The 21,618-nt window shown below is 45.0% G+C and overlaps 1 protein-coding gene across 1 annotated transcript; it reads right to left on the reverse strand.

Annotated features, from left to right (window-relative positions):
* Positions 1 to 2,388: 2,388 nt before the first annotated feature.
* Positions 2,389 to 19,923, reverse strand: LOC142663727 (uncharacterized). Its single transcript, XM_075842533.1, has 7 exons — positions 19,839 to 19,923; positions 18,329 to 18,483; positions 9,767 to 9,928; positions 8,785 to 8,908; positions 8,597 to 8,694; positions 8,366 to 8,477; positions 2,389 to 3,412 (listed from the first exon to the last, which is right to left on the reverse strand). The coding sequence occupies exons 2-7, from the start codon at positions 18,434 to 18,436 to the stop codon at positions 2,661 to 2,663; spliced, it is 1,356 nt and encodes a 451-aa protein (XP_075698648.1). The 5' UTR covers positions 18,437 to 18,483; positions 19,839 to 19,923; the 3' UTR covers positions 2,389 to 2,660.
* Between the last annotated feature and the right edge of the window lie 1,695 nt (positions 19,924 to 21,618).

Consider the following 21,618-nt stretch of genomic DNA (forward strand, 5'->3'; position numbering starts at 1 on the left):
CACCGTATAGAAGCCTTATCTGTGTGCATTTGTAATCGTAAGCAGCCACCCCCCTCATAAATGATAGGTATGGTAGTGGCTGTTCATCAGTATTTTACACCTGTGCAATCTCCCTCTATGTAGAATTGTACTTGTCTGCATCCTGCTGGGAACTGGTGTTTGAAACTGCCCCTGTATCAGTAAGTGTGGCCTTTGTCTGTAAATTTTAAGTCAATTTAATTCAATTTTCAGTGCATTATTTTTAGAATTGGAATTATATTTTTAATAAATTCTATTATCTACTATATCTGGATTTAATTAATTTGTGGCACCATTTGGGTACCGCAGAAGTTTGGTATATTCTTCTACGAAAATTCTTTCTACATGACTCCCAGCTTGGACTTTTTCAAGGAGCCGATTCCCAGCACTTGCAGCACTCGGGCCATAATATATACACGCTTCATAGCTGTTGAGAAGGTGAGAACTCTTGTACTTTTAATTTACTCTCACACAATTGTCCAAGGAAACGCCTGCTCTTTTTTGGTTACAGATTTGCTATGTGCATTTGATCGCCCTGAAACTGCCTTTAGGCCCCATGGTCTCTTTTTTTCCCCCGATTCGTTCAGTTATGCTAAGCCATCAATAATCGAGCTCGTAATACTTTCTAATTAGTGTCTTTATTTCCTAAGGCCCCTGTAGTTTTATATTGGCAAGATATGCATACCTCCTTAACACCATCCTGTCACTTAATCCTTTAAGAAAATGCCAACATCATAGTTTTTAATAAATTAATAATTTACTCGAAATAAAAAATGGCACAATTGTAACCTCATATTATTGAAGATCATTTTCTCCCATTCCCATTTTAATACATTCAAAATTATATTTGTGCTAAAAACGTCTTAAACGTACACAATTTCCACAGATCATGTGTTTTAACAGTTGTGTACACTGTTTTCCTCATAAAGACACACACTACTCTTGAATAAATGCCACCAAACTAAATTTACTAGTAAATAGAAAAAATAACTTGGCCACCGAGCTGGTCCCCGCCACTGCTGTATGCTTACCACCTCATTGCGTCTCCTGGTCGGCACCGCGTCCCTCTCTGCTTGCAGCCTCCATCACTGCCGCTCTCCTGCACTTCCTAGTGCGCGCACTGACCCTTTCAGTCTTAAAGGACCAGCGTGCGCTAAATCCGCTACCTAGCTTTCCCTGGGTATAAAGGGACCGCCCTATTCTGGAAACATTGCCTGTGCAATTTGGTTCATCTTAACTAGTCTAGTCATTTCCTATGTTATAGTATGTTAGATTTTTGTGATTAATCTACTTATAACTTTGACTAGCCTGCCGCCTTTCCTGACCACTTGCCTGTGACCCGTGACGATCCTCAGCTGCTTGTCCTGACCTTTTGCTCTACCAGCCTTATGTACCCATCTGCGACCTAGCCTGACTTTTGCTACACCTGACCTTGCACTCTGTCTGATTTTGTACTACGGCTGTTCATGTTGTCCATTGCCAAGGGAGACTACTCTGGGAGTAACGATCTGGGTTCCCCAGCAGCGAAGTCGAGATCCCGGTATAGGGGTTAAAGGGTGAATACGTGGGGACCCCTTAGATTCTGCTCCCTGGTTTAACCCCACGTAAAATCCCTTGGTGACACCGTGAGTTCACACCATCCTCTGCAAGCCCTGTGACTAACAATTTCCCACAGGCCTCGTGACCGAATTTTCTATTGCTTGCAGAGCCCTAGAAATTACAAAACAATATTTCATTGGTGCAAGGTTCCCACCATTATCCAAAAGATGGTCCTTCCACCTCTGATTCCTTGTAATGCTAAGGCACTTCCGGAGGAGCCTCCACTCTCCGTTCCATGCTCGGCTGTTCTGGGAAATGCTTATTTGAATATTTCAGCAGTCGACAAAAATTTCCATGCCACAGTATGTATATCTTTCAAAACTTGGATGTTACAAATTGCATTCTTCCTAAATCGGTGCTGGTGCTTCCTTTCGGGGCTGGTGAAAAATTGTCTTTAAAATTGAGGCTTCACCATGGAAAAGTTTTAGCTGCCTTCGGAGTACTTTATTCCTCACATGACTATTTTTCTCTTAGCTCTTATTACCCTGGACGGCAAGTATGATTTTGATCAATGATCTACTTTGAAATATAGGGACTATTTTCCAACATGAAAACAAGGCTTCTTCTGATAATCTCTAAAACCTATTTCCGGCAAAATGGGAGTATAGCTAGAATCCCAATGATCACCATACCAGGTACTCTAACTATATAACTTTTCTTCTGTATATATGTCAAGCAGCCCCATTATAAGCTCTTGTGACAACGGAGGCATACCTGTCAGTGCTTCAGGGAAGTTTCAAATTGAAAGAAAGGAACATGGAGAATTACAACTGGGATTAATAATTTAATATTAAATTTGGTCAGTAAAATGGCATTTGCACAGCACATCATTAAGAAAGGATGATTTCTATGTAAAATGTTTTCTGCAATCTTGACGTTAGAATGGTTTCTTCTCTGTGTGAATTATTTAATGTCCAAGACTTATGGGTGAAATATTTAACTCATTTGGATTTTGAAAAGAACCTTGGATGTTCAACCTGATGTGATTTCCTGGCAAAGTATTTTCCCCTTGTGAGTTCTTTGATGTTTAAGAAGAAGAGATTTCAGGGTAAAACATTTCCCACATTCTGGACATGAAATAGTTTCTCTCCTGTGTGAGTTTTCCGATGTTCCACAAGATGTGCTTTCTGGGCAAAATATTTCACACATTCGGAACAAGAAAATGGTTTCTCTCCTGTGTGAATTCTTTGATGTTTAATAAGATTTGATTTCTGGGCAAAATCTTTCCCACATTCCGAGCATAAAAATGGTTTCTCCCCTGTGTGAACTCTCTTGTGTTTAACAAGATCTGATTTGTGTCTAAAATATTTCCCACATTCTGAACATGAATATGGCTTCTCTCCTGTGTGAATTTTCTGATGTCTAACAAGATCCGATTTCTGGGTTAAATATTTTCCACATTCTGAACATGAATATGGTTTCTCCCCTGTGTGAATTCTCTGATGTCTAACAAGATCTGATTTCTGGGTTAAATATTTTCCACATTCTGAACATGAAAAATTTCCTTTATTCCTGTGAATTCTGTTGTGTGTAGAGAAATGCAGTATCGTTGTAAATTCTTTCTCACCCTCTGAACATATTTTACCTTCTCTACAATTTGCATTTTGTTTAGCATTCTGTAACTGATCAGATGAAGGATCCTTGGGATTATTAGGATCAGTAGACAGAAGTCTGCTGTGAAGGATTGAAGTTAACCTTGAGGTAATGGAGTCTTCTTGTTCTGAGATATTGTTATATTTTACTTCATAATCTGGAGATAAAAGGAGATGTTCTTCCAAATTTATGGTGCAGTCATCTGTTGGAAAAATAAACAGATTTCAGTGTTTCCTTGTGTTATGAAGCACATTAGATTAGATATTATATACCGTAATATTTTTGTAGCTTCCTATAAAAAAAAAAGTCAGCCAGTTAAGCATTGTTAAAAATGCATTTGCTCAAAAACCTTAAAAGGGTTATGTGGGGGCCAAAAACTATTGCCAGTGTATTCACCGGAGTATGTGAGTACAGTCGCTAATTAACTAGTAATTTCCATTCCCCCGTCACGCTAATTCTTAGATTTTCATTGATTTTTATAGCGCTACCGGGGGACCGGAAGTCTAGTTGCACAGTCTTCTTTGATGACGATACGACTCTTCATCACGTGACAGACCCCGCTGTATTTAATGTGCTCGCTGTACTACTGCTTGTATATAGAGTACAGCAGGGTCGGCCACATAACGAAGAGTCGTATCATCATCAAAGAAGGCTGTGCGACTTGACTTCCAGTCCCCGGAAGCGCTATAAAAATCTATGAAAATCTCAGAATCAGTGGGGCGGGGGACAGGAATGTATATCAGCAAGTGTACACCCATACTGCAGAAAATACACTCATCATCTTTGGTCCCTTTAATAAACATAACATTTTAGTTACTGCAAGAAGATCTGTCACTAGATTATACAATACAAACTGCATACATTATTAACCCTTTTAGGAAATTAATTTTCAGGTAGCTCTTACAACTGGGAATGTTAAAAGCAAGTCCGTTGTTCCGTGGCACTGAATTCCAAAGAATGGGTGCCGCACGGGGGAGAAGTCCTGTAGACAGGAATGACCGGATGTAATAAGGGAGAATGAGAGTAGGATTGTGTAGAAAGAAAACAAAAGGGGCTCAAAACTGAACCATGGGAAACCTAGACAGAGAGAGGAAATGCAGTGGAAGTAGAAACCGCAAAAGACACACAATGCAGTCATGGTAGCGGTGTGGTGGGAAGTCACAAAAATCAACTCTACAAACAGCGCTGTTCCCTTTTAAAAGGATGTGAAATTGGTTCCTTGGTACCGCATGGCAAGAAAGCAAACAATATAATAACTTGAAAGTTCTTTAATGATATGGATGGATACAGGCGATGCGTTTCGGACCCGGACCGGCTCCTTTCTCAGGCAGTATCACAGAGATCTCTGATTTTTGGGACTTCCCACCACACTGCTACCATTTCTGGAAACCGGACAAAGAACTTTGAATCCGGCACAACCCGTGGCCTGCAGTTCCCAGGATAATCCATATATCAAAGACCCAATCTACAGGGGTGTCGTGCTCCTAGCACCACACCACCAGGTGAGCATATCACTACAACACTTTCCATTCCACATTGCTTGTGGGTAATGCCCTGTGCTTGCGCCATTTTTTTCCTTTCAGCTCCACTGTAAATACAGTCAGAGAGATAGAAGGAAGAGCAGAGTAGTGAGGAGTGCAAAGGAGTATAGGTGATCGATAGTGTCAAATACAGCAGATAATCCTTCTCGATCTAAGGTCAGTATTGACTATTGGACTTGGCCAACAAAAGATCATTAGATACTTTGGTTAATGCAGTTTCAGTTGAATGAAAAGAACAGAAGCGAGATTGTGAGGGGTCCAATAAAGAGTTCGTAGAAAGGCAATTGACTAAACTCCGCAACACCAGAGGTTCTAGAGGTTTAGAAGCAAATGGAAGTTTAGAGACAAGGTGAAAGTTGGAAACTACCGATCAGATATTACAACAATCACAATTGCGTCATTGTTTTGATGAAGCCTTTTTTGCTAGAAAATGTATGGTGAAAAATGGATTCCAACTATGCGGATGAGCAGAGGGAAAATACTTACATTTAAGGGAAACTGTGGACCTCGGGTATACAAGTACTGCATATGGTAGAGGAAGAACTTGCTATGTTTAGGGGTTAATTTAGGGGGAAAGTGGTTGGAGAAGAATGTTTTTTTTCCTTGTGTAATTTGTCTTTGTATTATCAGTACAATTTTCTAATATACTGTATCATAACAATAATTGAAATTGTAAACTATTGGATATGGTAATATTTATCTTTTCAGAATTATTTTAATAAATATATGAAATGTTATAAACCAGGCGAAAATTTGCAGGGGATGAGGGGTCAAGAGTGAGCATCTTAAGAATTATGCCAGTTGCACACGACAGATGTGCCACTCGGGCCGTTTTTAACGGCATCCGAGTGGCGCCCGATAGTCTTCATGGAACCATTCACTTTAGCGGGTGAATAGGGTCCGTGAAAACTGACCCGATTCTCCAATCCATGGAAAGATAGAACATGTCCTATCTTTCCAAGGATCACTGATGAGACTCGGCCGGCAAACACTGTAGTGACATGAGGCATTAAGGTGACGAAAGTATGACTAAAAGGAAAAATTTCAGAAAGAGGTTGAACATTTTGGTCAAGTGAGGAATGACAGCTGGTGGCATAGCACAGACAAGATGTGAGGGGAGAGGATCAAGAGCTTAAAGTGGTTTTCCAGCTTCTGACAACTGATGACCTATCCACCGGATAGCTCATCAGTACATGATCTGTGGGGGTGCGACACCCAGGCCCCGCACAGATCAGCTGGTCCGGTGCCTTTGTGCACCGTACGTACAAGCCGGAAGCAAATGGCTCCGGCCACGGAATAGCGGCCGAGATGCAGTTCTGTTCAAGTGAATAGGAGCGGACCTGCAGTTGTGCAGCACGGCCGCTATGCTATGTACGGAGCCAACTGTTCCCGGGCTCCGTACATAGCATTATGTGCCACAACATCTGGTGCCCGCAGGCCACCGGAGTTGCTTATCGGTGCGGGGTACGGGTGTCGGACCTGCACCGATGACATACTATCCGTTGGATAGGTCATCAGTTGTCAGAAGGTGGACAACTCCTTTAAGGAAGTGAAATAGATTTAGCATAGAGGAGGGCAAGACTGTAGGATTGCAGCACAAATTTGTAGTGAAGGAAGTCGGCATATGGGCGAGACTTTTTTCACTGGAGCTCAGCAGACCTAGAGCATGTTTGCAAGTAGCAGGTTTGAGTTGTGTACCAAGTTTCCGTCTACAGTGCCTGGAGGTGTGGACAGTAGGGGGGTGCAACACGATTCAATGCACATTTTATTCTATGATCATAGTGGACTGTGGCCTGGTTTGGGCAGAAGAGGTCTTCCTCGTCCAGTTTCAAATTTTTAGAATTCCACCATAGACCAAGGGAGAATAGCCAGGGGTGCATTGAGGAGTGCACAGGAACCTCATCTACTAAAAAAATCAACACATCGCCTGTGTTACAGTTCTGTCTGGGAAGTGGATCCTTAAACCACAATTGGTTTGACACTGGCTAAACTGAGTCTAAGTAATCACCCCTTTTTTTTTTTTACCCCAGAAGGGGGATATGGGGGTCTCTTGGTCCGATTTTCAGGTTGTGGTCACCAATTGGCCATGAGTGAGATGTAGGAGCAATACACAGTTTGAGTCAAAAGAGGAGCCAGGGGTCGTCACCCGACAAAAAAAGTATGCTTGAGAGATTGCAAACCAAAAAGAGAAGGCCCAAAAAGTCTTACCAAAAAAATCTTGCCTTTTAAGATTATGTTCTGTGGAAATTTTTAGATTACATCTAGAATTTCACAATAAATTTTTTTACAGAAAAACTTCTTGATTGGAAAATAAGTCTTCTGTCCCAATTCTTTGACATTTCACATCCTAAAGGGTATGTGCACACGTAGTGACCAAAAACGTCTGAAAATCCAGAGCTGTTTTCAAGGGAAAACAGACCCTGCTTTTCAGACGTTTTTTGACCAACTCGCATTTTTCGCGGTGTTTTTCGCAGCGTTTTTTACGTCCGTTTTTTTAGCTGTTTTCATTGGAGTCTATGAGAAAACGGCTCCAAAAACGTCCAAAGAAGTGTCCTGCACTTCTTTTGACGAGGCTGTATTTTTACGCGTCGTCGTTTGACAGCTGTCAAACGACGATGCGTAAATAACAGGTCGTCTGCACAGTACGTCGGCAGACCCATTCAAATGAATGGGCAGATGTTTGCCGACGTATTGTAGCCCTGTTTTCAAACGTAAAACGAGGCATAATACGCCTCGTTTACGTCTGAAAATAGGTCGTGTGAACCCAGCCTTACTTTGCTAGTGTCTTTATTACTTGTCACCTTTCACCTTGTACTATATTTTTTCGCACGTCAGTTGATATCCTCGCGTATAACTGCTGCCTCTATCCTTGAACAATTTCTTGGGTACAATAAATACTTACTACAATATCTACTTTTGAATTAAGAAAAAACATCCAGAATCTGTAGATATGAAATTCTCCATATCCCGTTTTCTAAAGAAAATATTAGCAATTTTTCAAACATACAGACTTGTCGGCTCGTGCCGGCCTTCGAGCACAAGTGTATTAAGTCTAGAGGAACAACTGCTTGTGCTTTTATCAGTCAGAACTTTCTAATATCTGTTATTTCTATATTTTGTGCAGCTGACATCAAAGGGGTGGTACAGGCACGGACAACTGATGACTTATCCAAAGGATAGGTCATCCGTATATGATCGGTGGGGGTCCGACATCCAGACCCCACATCGATCAGCTGCTCCGGCTGCCTCTGGGCACAGGATGTTATGCAGAGTATGTAGTATTTGAAGTACTGCAGCTCGGTCGCTATTCTGTGACTGAAGCGATCTGCTTCCTTCGGCATGGATATCCGGTGCCGGAGGTAGCCAGAGTAGATGTGGAGATACTTTGCCACTATAAATTCTGCTCTCTTATAGAAAATTTTAAAGACGGATCTCCAAATCATTTATCCGAATCGGACAAATTTTAGCCCACTACAGACAATTTTGCTTTTACCATGATCCCAGCTGCTTCTTTCATTCTCTGTCAACAATTTTTCTTCACTCCTTTTATACCCCCTAGCTAGATCAGAGCATTCTGCCGTTTAGATTGAACTATTACAGTGGTTATTATTTACCTGGGTTGATATTTGTAGGAATTTCCTCTTCCTTAAATTGCCCTTTGACCACCACATCCATCTCTCTATCTCCGATTAAAGCTTCTTCTTTAATATAAGTCAGACGTTCAGCCTAAGAAATTTAGGAGAGGTTTTAAGTAACATTGTATAGCAACCGAAAACATTTGTAGCCATTGTGATAAAAGGATGAGACTAAAAACGATCATATATAGCATTTTGTGCTTCCTCTACCTGATGATCCTGAAGGACATTGGGATTTTTCTCTGGAGAATTTTGGGTGAGAAGAGGAGTGGAAAGTCCTTTTGTTATGTTCTTCATACTGGATCCTTCTGTAGAAGACATAAACAGGGTAGTCTTTTGGTGATGGATATTTCTCAGTGATCTAAACCACTCTCTCCTGTACAGTCAATGAAAGTTACCTAGTGATGTGAGGGGCCGGTGGTCCTCCATCACAATGTCCTTATATAGGTGCTTATGTCCTTCGAAATACTCCCATTCCTCCATGGAGAAATAGACCGTGACATCCTGATACCTTATAGGAACCTAGCCCAGACAAAAAAACAGAATCAGCGAAAAATACAGACTTTTTGGACTAAAACAAAAACTACCTATGCATTTCACTGAAAGTGCAAGATAATAAGGACCGGTTCACACCTGGATTGGAGACTCCATAGGGGCCGCTGTAGCATATTTGGCAGAGATTACCGGAAACAATAGTGCAGCATGCTGCGCTATTGGTTTTGGTAAAACCACGGATACCCCAACTGAAGCCATTAAAGTCACTGGGTTCCGTCGGTCGCCGGTGTAGTCCGTGGTGCAACAGAACCACCGCTTTTGGTTATTCCCTTGTTCTGCTCCTCTGAAGGGGCAGAACAACGGGATGACTAGCGCAGGTGTGAACATAGCCTAAACGACAAACCCATAATGACAGGAATTGCAAATATTTCTCTGCCCTTTTGATTATTAAATTAGAAAACATAAGATCTGCAGAAGAGGAAACCACCAATAGTAATGCTGACTACCATTAAGTGGACATGTGATCGATCAAGTAAATTATTCAGAATTCTTGAAATCGTCCTATTCAACACTGCTGTTCGGAGCCTCCCTCAACTGTTCCGTCACATTCACTGGCAAAAATAGCACAGAAAGCAGCACATTCTTGTCATCAAAACGACAGACACCATGGTGGATCCCTGGAGTCAGGTGCTGTTGCTATCCATTGTAAGACCGATCCGGCATAACCTTGTGGCTTCTGTTATAAACATAACATAACCTCCGAAAATACAATACATAATAATAATTCGTACAACCCCTGAAAGTATTCCACTAATATCACACAATGATACAATCATCTGTACACCGCCCATGGATGTCACTATATAATGTGTCGGTAGTCTTCACCTCTCCAGTTAGTAGATGAATGATCTTGTTGGTCAGGTCCAGGATCTTCTGCTCGTTGTTCCTCTCATTCATCCGCGAGTGAGGTGGAGACATCGTGATAGGAACCTGGTTCCTGCTCCATCCTTCACCCTCTTCAGTTCTCTTCTTCACTACTATGTAATCCTGTACATGGAGAGACATTGAGGTCACTTTATACATTCCCTTCACCTATAAGATCATATTCCCTTTTCCCAATCCCTCACATCTGCAGTCACATCCCTGTTGTCATGTGATATATTTCCCAGAAGAGTGATGTCACGTGAAATATATCCCAGAAGAGTGATGTCACGTGAAATATATCCCAGAAGAGTGATGTCACATGAAATATATCCCAGAAGAGTGATGTCACGTGATCTAATTTTGAAAATCACTTAAATTTCCATTAACTTCAATATTTTATTAAAGGGTAACTAAACTTCTGACATGTCATAGTGGCATGTCAGAATGTTGATCTGTAAGGGTCTGAGCACTGAGACATCCACCGATCTCCAAAACGAAGCGGCAAAACCGCCCAGGTGAGCGCTGAGCCGCTTAGTCTCTGATTGACTTTTCTCAGAAAGCCGATTTAAAAGTGTACGGTCCATAGACTTTCTATTGAGTCCATACACCGCTACATCGACTTTCCGAGAAAAGCCAAACAGAAGTTTTCTGAAAGTTTAGTTACCCAAAATTTTGGAATCACAACTTTTTATCATAGCACCCTCCCCCTGATAATCTACCAAACTCTAGACTCTGTAAATTTTACTCGCTTCCCTACAATCTAACATCTTGTCTGCTTCTGATCAGACGCCATCTTGATTGTTAGATTTCATCCTGCATTCTCGTTCTCTGTGCTAAGCCATCAATCCCATGATGCCAGTGCCCTCTCCCCCTCCTGACTCTACCTGAAGTGGACAGTGCAGGTAACCTTCCCTCAATAGTCTACTAAATAAGATAAGTTCATAAGTATTGAGCCAGGGAAGTTGAACTGCGATCTGTAATCCCATCTGTCTAATCATCAACAATGACTGTACCAGAAGCTTGTATTGACATAGTAACATAGCTTGTAAGGCTGAAAAAAGACAGAAGTCCATCCAGTTCAGTCTATTATTGTGCAATGTTGATCCAGTGGATAGCAAACACTCCCATAAGGCAAAAGCCAAGGAAAAAGGGAAAAAAATCCTTCCCGACTCCAATATGACAATCAGAATAAATCCTTGGATCAACGACCCATCTACAATAATCTAGAAACCATAACTTGTAATATTATTACACTCGAGAAAATCATTCAGACCCCTTTAGTGAATTCACCATAAAGACTTCCTGTTTTCGTCATGGCAATCTATGCAACTTTCGATGAACACCATGCTTTGCCAGCAGCTATCTGACACTTGTTGCTACAGTTTAGTTTAATGTCAACTAACATTCTAAGTCCTTTCCATGTCCGCTTTACAGTATGTTTTTCCATTTAGTATATAATGGTGACATGTATTTTTGACAACCTTACATTTATTAGATTTAAACCTCATATGCCAATTCTCTGCTCTAGCCTCCAACTTATCTAGATCCAGAATACTGTTCTCCTTTGTGTTAAATACTTGACACAGTTTCGTATCATCTGTAAAAACTGATCTTGTACTGTGCAATCCCTCTACAAGGTCATTAATAATATATTAAAGAGAATAGGGCCCAATACTGCCCCCTGGGGTACCACACTAGTAACGTTGACCCAATCTGAGTATGTACCATTAATATTCACCCTCTTTTTTTCTATCATTATGCTAGTTACTTACCTACTTGCACACATTGTTTTCTAGTTCAAGAATTCCCATTTTATGTACCAACCTTTTTTTTATGTGGCACAGTATCAAATGCTTAGATAAACATAAAGATATAGGACATCCACTGGCGTAGCTATAGGGGTCGCAGCGGTCGCAAATGCGACCGGGCCCCGAAGCCAGGGGGGCCCACGGCCCCCCGCACCACATCAATAAAAAGTTACTATAGTAACTCGGGCCGCGGGCCCCTGTTACTATAGTAACATACTTGACTTACCTTCCTGGTTCCGGATGGCAGCGGAGGTCCTGACGTCATGCGCTGTGCGCAGCGCATGACGTCACAGCGCTATGCGCCGCGCACAGCATCGAGACGACAGAACTCGCGCCGCGGCCGAAGAGGAAGGTAAGATAGCCCTGACTGGCGGGGTCCGACTCCCGGGATCCGCCAATCAGCTGTTTGGAAGGGGCCGCAGCACTCGTACGAGAGCTGCTCCCCTTCATTCCGGCACACTGTGAATCCATGTCGGCGATTCACAGTGTGAGCGAGTAGTGAAATGAAGGGGAAGCAGCTCTCGTACGAGTGCTGCGGCCCCTTCAAAACAGCTGATTTGCGGGTCCCGAGAGACACATCAGCTATTGATGGCCTATCCTGAGGATAGGCCATCAATGTTTAGGGCAGGGGTCTCAAGCACGCGGCCCGCGGGCCGCATGCGGCCCTTGGGGCTGTCATCTGCGGCCCGCGGGACACAGAGCCGCTAGTATCGGCTCTGCTCCGCGACTCTGGAATTCCCTGACATCGCTGTCCACATATGAACAGCGATGTCTGGGGCTTCCCCAGAGCCGGAGTCCCGAGCAGAGCGCTGGTGTCGGCTCTGCTCCGGGACTCTGTGGAGAATTCCCTGACATCGCTGTCCACATATGAACAGCGATGTCTGGGGCTTCCCCAGAGCCGGAGTCCCGGGCAGAGCGCTGGTGTCGGCTCTGCTCCGGGACTCTGTGGAACTCCCTGACATTGCTGCCCATATATGGACAGTGTGTCAGGGTCTTGCCCAGAGCGGAGCAGAGCGCTGGTGTCGGCTCTGCTCCGGGACTCCGTGGAATTCCCTGACATCGCTGTCCACATATGAACAGCGATGTCTGGGGCTTCCCCAGAGCCGGAGTCCCGGGCAGAGCGCTAGTACAGGCTCTGCTCCGGGACTCTGTGGAATTCCCTGACATCGCTGCCCATATATGGACAGTGTGTCAGGGTCTTCCCCAGAGCGGAGTCCCGGGCAGAGCGCTATTATCGGCTCTGCTCCGGGACTCTGGGGAAGCCTCTGACATCGCTGTCCATACATCGACAATGATGTCAGGGGCTTCCCCAGAGCAGGAGTCCCAGTGATGTCAGGAGCACAGCTGGAGTCCCAGGAAGAGCCTACTAGCGCTCTGCCTGGGACTCCAGCTCTGGGATTGCCCCTGACATCTCTGTCCATATATGGACAGTGATGTCAGGAGCAGAGCTGGAATCCCAGGCAGAGTGCTCCGGAAGTCCAGCTCTGGGCAAGCCCCTGACATCACTGGGGCAGCCTCTACAGAGGACACTGGGGCAGCCTCTACAGAGGGCACTGGGGCAGCCTCTACAGAGGGCACTGGGGCAGCCTCTACAGAGGGCACTGGGGCAGCCTCTACAGAGGGCACTTTGGCAGCCTCTACAGAGGGCACTGTGGCAGCCTCTACAGAGGGCACTGTGGCAGCCTCTACAGAGGGCACTGTGGCAGCCTCTACAGAGGGCACTGTGGCAGCCTCTACAGAGGGCACTGTGGCAGCCTCTACAGAGGGCACTGTGGCAGCCTCTACAGAGGGCACTGTGGCAGCCTCTACAGAGGGCACTGTGGCAGCCTCTACAGAGGGCACTGTGGCAGCCTCTACAGAGGGCACTTTGGCCTTATCTACAGAGGGCACTTTGGCCTTATCTACAGAGGGCACTGTGGCCTTATCTACAGAGGGCACTGTGGCCTTATCTACAGAGGGCACTGTGGCCTTATCTACAGAGGGCACTGTGGCCTTATCTACAGAGGGCACTGTGGCCTTATCTACAGAGCGCACTGTGGCCTTATCTACAGAGGGCACTGTGGCCTTATCTACAGAGGGCACTGTGGCCTTATCTACAGAGGGCACTATGGCCTTATCTACAGAGGGCACTGCGGCCTTATATACAGAGGGCACTATGGCCTTATCTAGGGGTGTGTTGCATTATCCACAGAGGGCACTGCGGCAGCATCCACAGAGGGCACTGCGGCACTATCTAAAAAGGGGCTGCCCAATCTTGACATGTGTGCTAACTGAGCCGCCGGACTGCATTTAGCGACACTTAAACTGGAAAGCTGGATTGTTGAAATAAGCACGTGGAGAAATATCTCAAATTTTAAACCTAGCGCTATTATTATAGTAATGTAGTATTAGTATTCTAGTAATATAGTGTTATAGTAGATCAAATAACTAATTGATTAACAATAACTTTGTATTGTATCAAATTTGAAAGTAATGCGGCCCGTCAACTTCCCATTTTTTCTATATGCGGCCCACTTACCCGGCCGAGTTTGAGACCCCTGGTTTAGGGACTGTACAACCCCTAAGCCTACGATGTAGCAGGCTTAGGGGGCCCGTGAGACAGGATCACAGATTGTGTGATCCTGTCTGCTGGGCCCTGTATCTAAGCCAATCACATGGTAGGCTTAGATACATGGCCCATGCGTGATCCTGTCTGCTGGGCCCTGTATCTAAGCCAATCACATGGTAGGCTTTGATACATGGCCCATGCGTGATCCTGTCTGCTGGGCCCTGTATCTAAGCCAATCCGATGGTAGGCTTAGATACATGGCCCATGTGTGATCCTGTCTGATGGGCCCTGTATATAAGCCAATCACATGGTAGGCTTAGATACATGGCCCATGCGTGATCCTGTCTGCTGGGCCCTGTATCTAAGCCTACCACACTGTAGGTTTAGATACAGGGCCCCAGCACACAGTTATCTTATACTGTATAACATTACTGTCTGCTGGACCCTGTATCTAAGCCTACGTTGTGGTAGGCTTAGATACAGGGTCCCGCAGACAGTATCACACATGGGCCCTGTATCTAAGCCTAACACATGTGTTACTAATCATTTTTTGTGTTTTTTCTTACAGGTTCGGTCGTTGGACTACGTTGGATTCCAGGACTACTTCGATGACAGCTTTTTTTTTTATTATCAATAAAATGGTTAATCAGGGTTGTGTGGGTTTTTTTTTTATTTCAATAAAATATTTTTTCTATGTCTTTGTGTTTTTTTTAAACTATATTACTACCGCCTTAGTAATGGCCGCCGGCTGATTGACAGCATTCATTGCTAAGGCGGGGCTTAGTGTTAGCCGGTGCAGAGGCTAACACTAACCCCCTTTATTACCCCGGTACCCACCGCCACCAGGGGTGCTGGGAAGAGCCGGGTACGATCCAGTACCTGACCATCTGTAGTGATGGTCGGCCACTGGGGTGGCCGCAGGCTGGTATTATCAGGAGGGGAAAGGCCAAAAACAGTGGCCCTTCCTACCCTGGTGATGCTAGGCTGCTGCTGCTTTATTGTATCTGGCTGGTTATGAAAAATGGGGGGGCCCCCACGTCATTTAAAAATAAAAAAATAATTGGAAAGAACGATGTGGGGTCCCCCCCAATTTTCATAACCAGCCAGATACAACACAGCAGCAGCAGGCAGCATTACAAGGGTGGGAAGGGCCACTGTTTTTGGCCTTCCCCAGCCTAATACTTCCAGCCTGCGGCCACCCCGGTGCCTGCCCGTCACTACAGATGGTCGGGTACTGGTTCGTACACGGCTCTTCCCAGTACTCCTGGTGGCGGTGGGTACCGGGGTAATAATGGGGGTTAGTGTTGGCCTCTGCACCTGCTAAAATTAAGCCTCGCCTTAGTAATGGAGGTTGTCAATCAGCCAGCGGCCATTACTAAGGCGGTGATAATAAAGTTTAAAAAAGTACAAGCACATAGAAAAAATATTTTATTGAAATAAAAAAACAACCCTCATTAACTATTTTATTGAGAATAAAAAAAACGCCGTCATTGAAGTCCTCGAATCCGAAGTCCAACAACCGAACCTGTAAAAAAAAACACAAACACACAAAAATAATCAGTAACACATAAAGAAGCAAAATTATTATTCTTACCTGTCCTGGGTCCAGCGCTGGAGCCGCAATGTCAGCGAGCTGGGCCCTGTATCTAATCCAATCATGTGTGATACTGTCTGCTGAGCTGTGTATCTAATCCAATCATGTGTGATACTGTCTGCTGGGCCCTGTATCTAATCGTATCTTGTGTGATACTGTCTGCTCAGCCACTGTATCTAATCCTATCATGTGTGATACTGTCTGCTGGGCCCTATATCTAATCCGATCATGTGTGATACTGTCTGCTGGGCCCTATATCTAATCCGATCATGTGTGATACTGTCTGCTGAGCCACTGTATCTAATCCTATCATGTGTGATACTGCCTTCTGAGCCACTGTATCTAATCCTATCATGTGTGGTACTGTCTGCTGAGCCACTGTATCTAATCCTATCATGTGTGGTACTGTCTGCTGAGCCACTGTATCTAATCCTATCATGTGTGATACTGTCTGCTGGGCCACTGTATCTAATCCGATCATGTGTGATACTGTCTGCTGAGCCACTGTATCTAATCCTATCCATAGTTGATAGGGTCGTAGTGCTATAGATATGCTATGCTGTCTCCTATACACACATTTTTTTGGGCGGACACATATGTATTGGGGCTATTTCCCCGACATTTTAGGGTATGTTCACACGAGGGCGTCCGTAACGGCTGAAATTACGGGGATGTTTCAGCCTGAAAACATCCCCGTAATTTCAGCCGTAACGGCATGTGCAGGCGTTTGAACGCCGCGTCAATTACGGCGTAATTAGCGCTGCTATTCATTGGAGTCAATGAATAACGGCTCCAATTACGGCCAAAGAAGTGACAGGTCACTTCTTTGACGCGGGCGTCCATTTACGCGCCGTCATTTGACAGCGGCGCGTAAATATACGCCTCGTGTGAACAGACAAACGTCAGCCCATTGCTTTCAATGGGCAGATGTTTGTCAGCGCTATTGAGGCGCTATTTTCAGACGTAATTCGGGGCAAAAACGCCCGAATTACGTCGGTAAATAGGCCGTGTGAACATACCCTTAAGCCCTGAGGGTATGTTCACACGGCAGCGTCTGTTACGGCTGAAATTACGGTGCTGTTTTCAGGAGAAAACAGGACCGTAATTTCAGCCGCAATGGCATGTGCAGGCGTCTTTCGCTGCGTCCATTACGGACGTAATTGGAGCTGTTTTTCTATGGAGTCCATGGAAAACGGCTCCATTTACGTCTGAAGAAGTGACAGGCACTTCTTTGACGCAGGCGTCTTTTTTACGCCGAGCCGCCTTTTGACAGCGGCGCGTAAAAAATGACCGTCGGCACAGAACATCGTAAAACCCATTCAAATGAATGGGCAGATGTTTGCCAACGCTTTTGAGCCGCATTTTCGGACGTAATTCAATGCTAAAACGCCCGAATTAAGTCCGTAAATAGGGTGTGTGAATCCAGCCTTAGTGACGCCCCGGCTGCTAGTGCTGCATTGTTGGGTCACTTAGGAGACCCAGCGATGCAGCTGAAAGCTGCGGACCGTCGGCCATGAGAAGTTTGCGGGGGGGGGGGGGGCCCAGTAAGAATTTTTGCATCGGGGCCCATGAGCCTTTAGCTACGCCCCTGAGGACATCCAATGACTCACCCCGGTGCAGTCTAGAACTTACCTCTTCATAGAAGCTGATCGGATTAGTTTGACAGGCTGGTGAAGCGGCTGCTGGCCGCCGCATCCAGGCAAAAGCCTACTGGCAAGGAGGCTGGGAATACGTAAACAGTCTACTTGGTGTAACGTCTATGGCCGGGGGTTGTCGTTTAGACTTACCCTTTGATGATCCCGGCCATTGACATCTCTCTTCACCGCGTCAGCTCCCTCCAGGGAGACGCCGGCACTGTCTTCCGGGTCCTCGGACTGATTCCCGCAGGGCGTGCACGCCCGCCCGCGCACGGCCTTAAAGGGCCAGTACATGTCCAGCTGTCACCCATCAATTATCAGCCCAAATGGCTGCTGGACTATAATAAGGGGCTCTGCCCACTGGTTCCTTGCCTGAGCGTTTTTGTATACCTAAGTTTGTCTTGCAAATTGTCTCCCAGTGTTTTCCTGTTCCCAGTGTTACCCGTTCCTGCTGCCTGTACCCTGTATCCCGTGCTATCGTATCTACAAGTGAAAGTCAAGACGTGCCTCCCGCTGCATCCGCGGTGCCACCTGCTGTGAAAGTCAAGTCGTGTCTTCCCGCTGCATCCGCGGTGTCACCTGTTGTGAAAGTCAAGTCGTGCTCCCTCTACTGTCTACATTGCCTCAGGTACGCGTTCTGATCTATAGACATTGTTTTGTACCTTGTTGGCCAGCTGCTTCTCCGCTACGCGGTACGGCCCAGTGGATCCACACCCCGCGCCATGACACTTGGTAAGCTACGCTGTTTTTGTAACTCCCATAGAAGTGATTCTCGATATAGGTGCGGTTCTTAGAGCTAGGACCCACATCTATCAGCCATTTATGGCATATCCTATAGGTATGCCATAAATGGCTGAGCTGGGAATACCCCTTTAATGGAGCACATTGGCATTGAGCGGAGTTTCACAAAATATCATAATTCCCAGAATCCCTCACCTCTCCAGTCAGCAGGTAGATGATCTCTAGGGTGGCATTTAATATCCTCTTAGCCATGTGTTTTCTGTCCTTGTCCATCCTTGGTGGGTCCGTCAGGAAGAGAGTCATTTCTAGTGAAGGAGAATTGATCTGGAAAGATCCTTCACTTCTGGAACCTGTGGGGGAAAAAATGGCGGAGGCATTCTTAAATAAAACTGAAAAGAACGTCATATATAAAGTACAGTATATATTACTCCGTGGACAAGCAAGGTTTCCTAGAAGAAGCAGACTATTATCCATACCAAAAAAAAAAAAAAGGATATGGGATGAGCATTTTTAGGGATTGTGTTTGTGGCATACGTTGGCCAACAAAATGTGGAAACCTCATCTAGATTTTGGTGCTTTCTTTTTGCCCTCTGATTTCCTACAGACGTATAGGGGAAAACCCACCAGAGACATTGATGGCAGATTACTAGGATATACCATCTAAATACCGATGCACTGAGACCCCCAACGATTGCTAAAACGAAGCGGCCGAAGCGCTCGGGTGAGCTCGGAACTGCTTTGTTTCTGTTTGGCTTTTCCCGGAAAGTCGAGGTAACGGTGTACGGACTCAATAGAAAGTCTATGAGCTCGTACACCGTTACATCGGCTTTCCGGAAAAAGCCGTTCAGAAACAATGCGGGTCAGTGATCACCTGAGCGCTTCTGCAGCTTCGTTTTAACGGTGAGGGTCTCAGTGCTCGGATCCCCGCCGAACAAAACTTCTGACATGTCACTATGATACGTCAGAGGTTTTCTGATACGTTAGTTACTCTTTAAACCCAGTTTTTGGGCCACTTCTTCAGAATGTCGTCATTCAGCAGCGGTCTTAGGCCCCATTCACGCAACCGTATATTTCATCCGTCATTACGGACCCATTAATTTCTATTTGCCACAGACACCTTTCCGTATTTTTACTGATGGGTGTCCGTGCTGAAAAAATTATAGAACCTGTCTTATTCTTCTCCGTAATTACGGCAAGGACTCTCCCATAGAAGTCTATGGGAGCTTCCGTATATACGGACAGCTACTGATGTGTATCCGTAAACCGTCCGTATTTACGGGAGCATTGCTAGGCAACATGTTGATGACATCATTTGCAACCTCCCTCTTTTTGTACGGATCCGTATATACAGATGCAATACGAACCGTATTTACGGATAGCTGAAAATACGGTCGTGTGCATGGGACCTTTTTTAACCGACAAACCCCTCCACCTTTTATTATCTTTTCTGTTCTTTCTAAATACGGTGTAGCCCTCCACATCCCCACTCTAGATATATCCTGCATATAATATACACACCTATATTACATATGTATAGATACATAGATATATATATATATATAATACTAACCTATATAATCCTGTACTATATACACACACACACACACACACACACACACACACACACACTATAGATATACACTGTATATAAGAATATATACCCAATAATCCAGGACATAGTACAATGTATACAGATCGCACATACCCTGATCACTACGTATCTGCAGACGTTACATCCTAGTGTGAACAGGACCTGTCATATGTCACGGTCACGTTATCAGTCGCATAGTTACTTCGTTGAGTGTAAAGGACCCGTGATGATGTCACAGTCATGTGATCGGTCATGGGAGGAGTCAGACAGAGTTTACTGCTGTGTGCTTTTTTTCTTAACCCCTTCACTCCACCGCCATTTTTTGGACTTTCATGTTTACTCCATACTCCCCCCACCTGACTTCTATCGTATATTTACGGAGTATGTCGGGAAGGGGTTAATTGTGTGATTAGAAACTTAATCACATCAGCAGCTAACACAAGTTTTTAACCGCCCATAGACTATAAACGTCCGGGGAGTCTGAAATTAAAGGGGTTTTACAGCCAGTAAGAATTGATCGCCTATCCTCAAGATAGGCCATCAATAGCTGATCGGTTGGGGTCCGACTCCCGGGACCCCTGTCGATCACTGTTTTGAAGGGGATGCACTGCTCGTACGAGCTTCTTCAACTTCATTTCTACTTGCTATGTTGCGTAATTTGATGCGGAAAATACGCATCAAAACTGCAGGTATACGCACTGAATACTGCAGCTAAAACCGCATCTAATGGTGCGGTTTTTGATGCGTTTTTAGGTGCGGTTTTGTTGCTGTTTTACATTTTGATGTTGAAATAGGTGTGTTTTTTGCTGCGCTTTTCTTTAAAACCAGACAGATACAATTCGCAGGCGGAAACGCAAGATAAATTGACATGCTGGGGATTTTAAATAACGCACCACAGGTCAATTTACGTGCAGAAAAAATCTGCAATGTGTAGATGATCTTTCTTGAAATCTCATTTACTTTGCTGGTACTGTATTTTGCTGCGGATTTGCCGCACGCAAATCTGCGTGGCAAAACTGCATGTAATACGCATTGTGTGCATTGATCCTGAATCTTCGAGACGCATTTAGCGGCGATTCACAGGTATTGCAGCCTTTCCGACCATTGAAGTGTGTCGAAGATTCACAGTGAGCAAGAAGAAATGAAGGGGAAGCAGCTCTCGTACGAGCAGTGCACCCTCTTCAAAATAGCTGATCAGCGGGGGTCCCGGGAGTCGGACCCCGACCCAACAGCTATTGATGGTCATTCCTGAGGATAGGCCATCAATTTTTACTGGCTGGAAAACCCTTTAACTCTGTAGAGAAGTTCCACAATGTCCTGCAGATAAACACTGTTTGTCGCTCTGCAGCGGCATTTTGTTCCGTTCCATTAGGGAACTTGAAGGTAGGAGGCCCTGATCGCAATTCTAATACACTGTATTAGAGCTGTCAGCTACTCGCTGACAGCAAGCATAGTGGGTCCTGATTTTGTCAGGCTATGAACGCCGCTTTAAGGGGTTAATCAGCGGGGACCACCGCGATCGGTCACTACTGAAGGAGTTGCGGCAACTGCTGTACGAGACAGTGGTTGTCACAGCTCCTGTATGTGCCGGGAGCTGGGCCGGAATGGCCATTCCTCCCGTCAATGTACTATTAGGTCATGGAGCGCAAAAGTTGCACTCATCATGACCTAATAGTACATCCAGGAGCAACATTGCTCTAATTGGTCCTTGAAAATTCACGGACCAATCAGAGCAATCGCCGAACCAGGACTGCTCTCCCTTGTCCCGCAGCGGCTAGCTGTGCTCCTCTACTGTCTCTGACAGAGCTGATTATAGCCCCCATTCTCCCACCGCATAATTTTAAATAGGTCATTGCTCTGGTTGGTCCGTGAAAATTCACTGACCAATCAGAGC

Source organism: Rhinoderma darwinii, chromosome 11, assembly GCF_050947455.1.
Source record: "Rhinoderma darwinii isolate aRhiDar2 chromosome 11, aRhiDar2.hap1, whole genome shotgun sequence".
Lineage (NCBI taxonomy): Eukaryota > Metazoa > Chordata > Amphibia > Anura > Rhinodermatidae > Rhinoderma > Rhinoderma darwinii.

Excerpts from the sequence above, each read along its gene's own strand:
- LOC142663727 (XM_075842533.1), bottom strand. The coding sequence starts at position 18,436 with ATGACTCTCTTCCTGACGGACCCACCAAGGATGGACAAGGACAGAAAA. Across the intron at positions 8,695-8,784 it reads CCGGCCCCTCACATCACTAG|AAGGATCCAGTATGAAGAAC; the intron begins GTAACTTTCATT and ends TGTCTTCTACAG. Across the intron at positions 3,413-8,365 it reads TCCTACAAATATCAACCCAG|ATGACTGCACCATAAATTTG; the intron begins GTAAATAATAAC and ends TTTTTCCAACAG.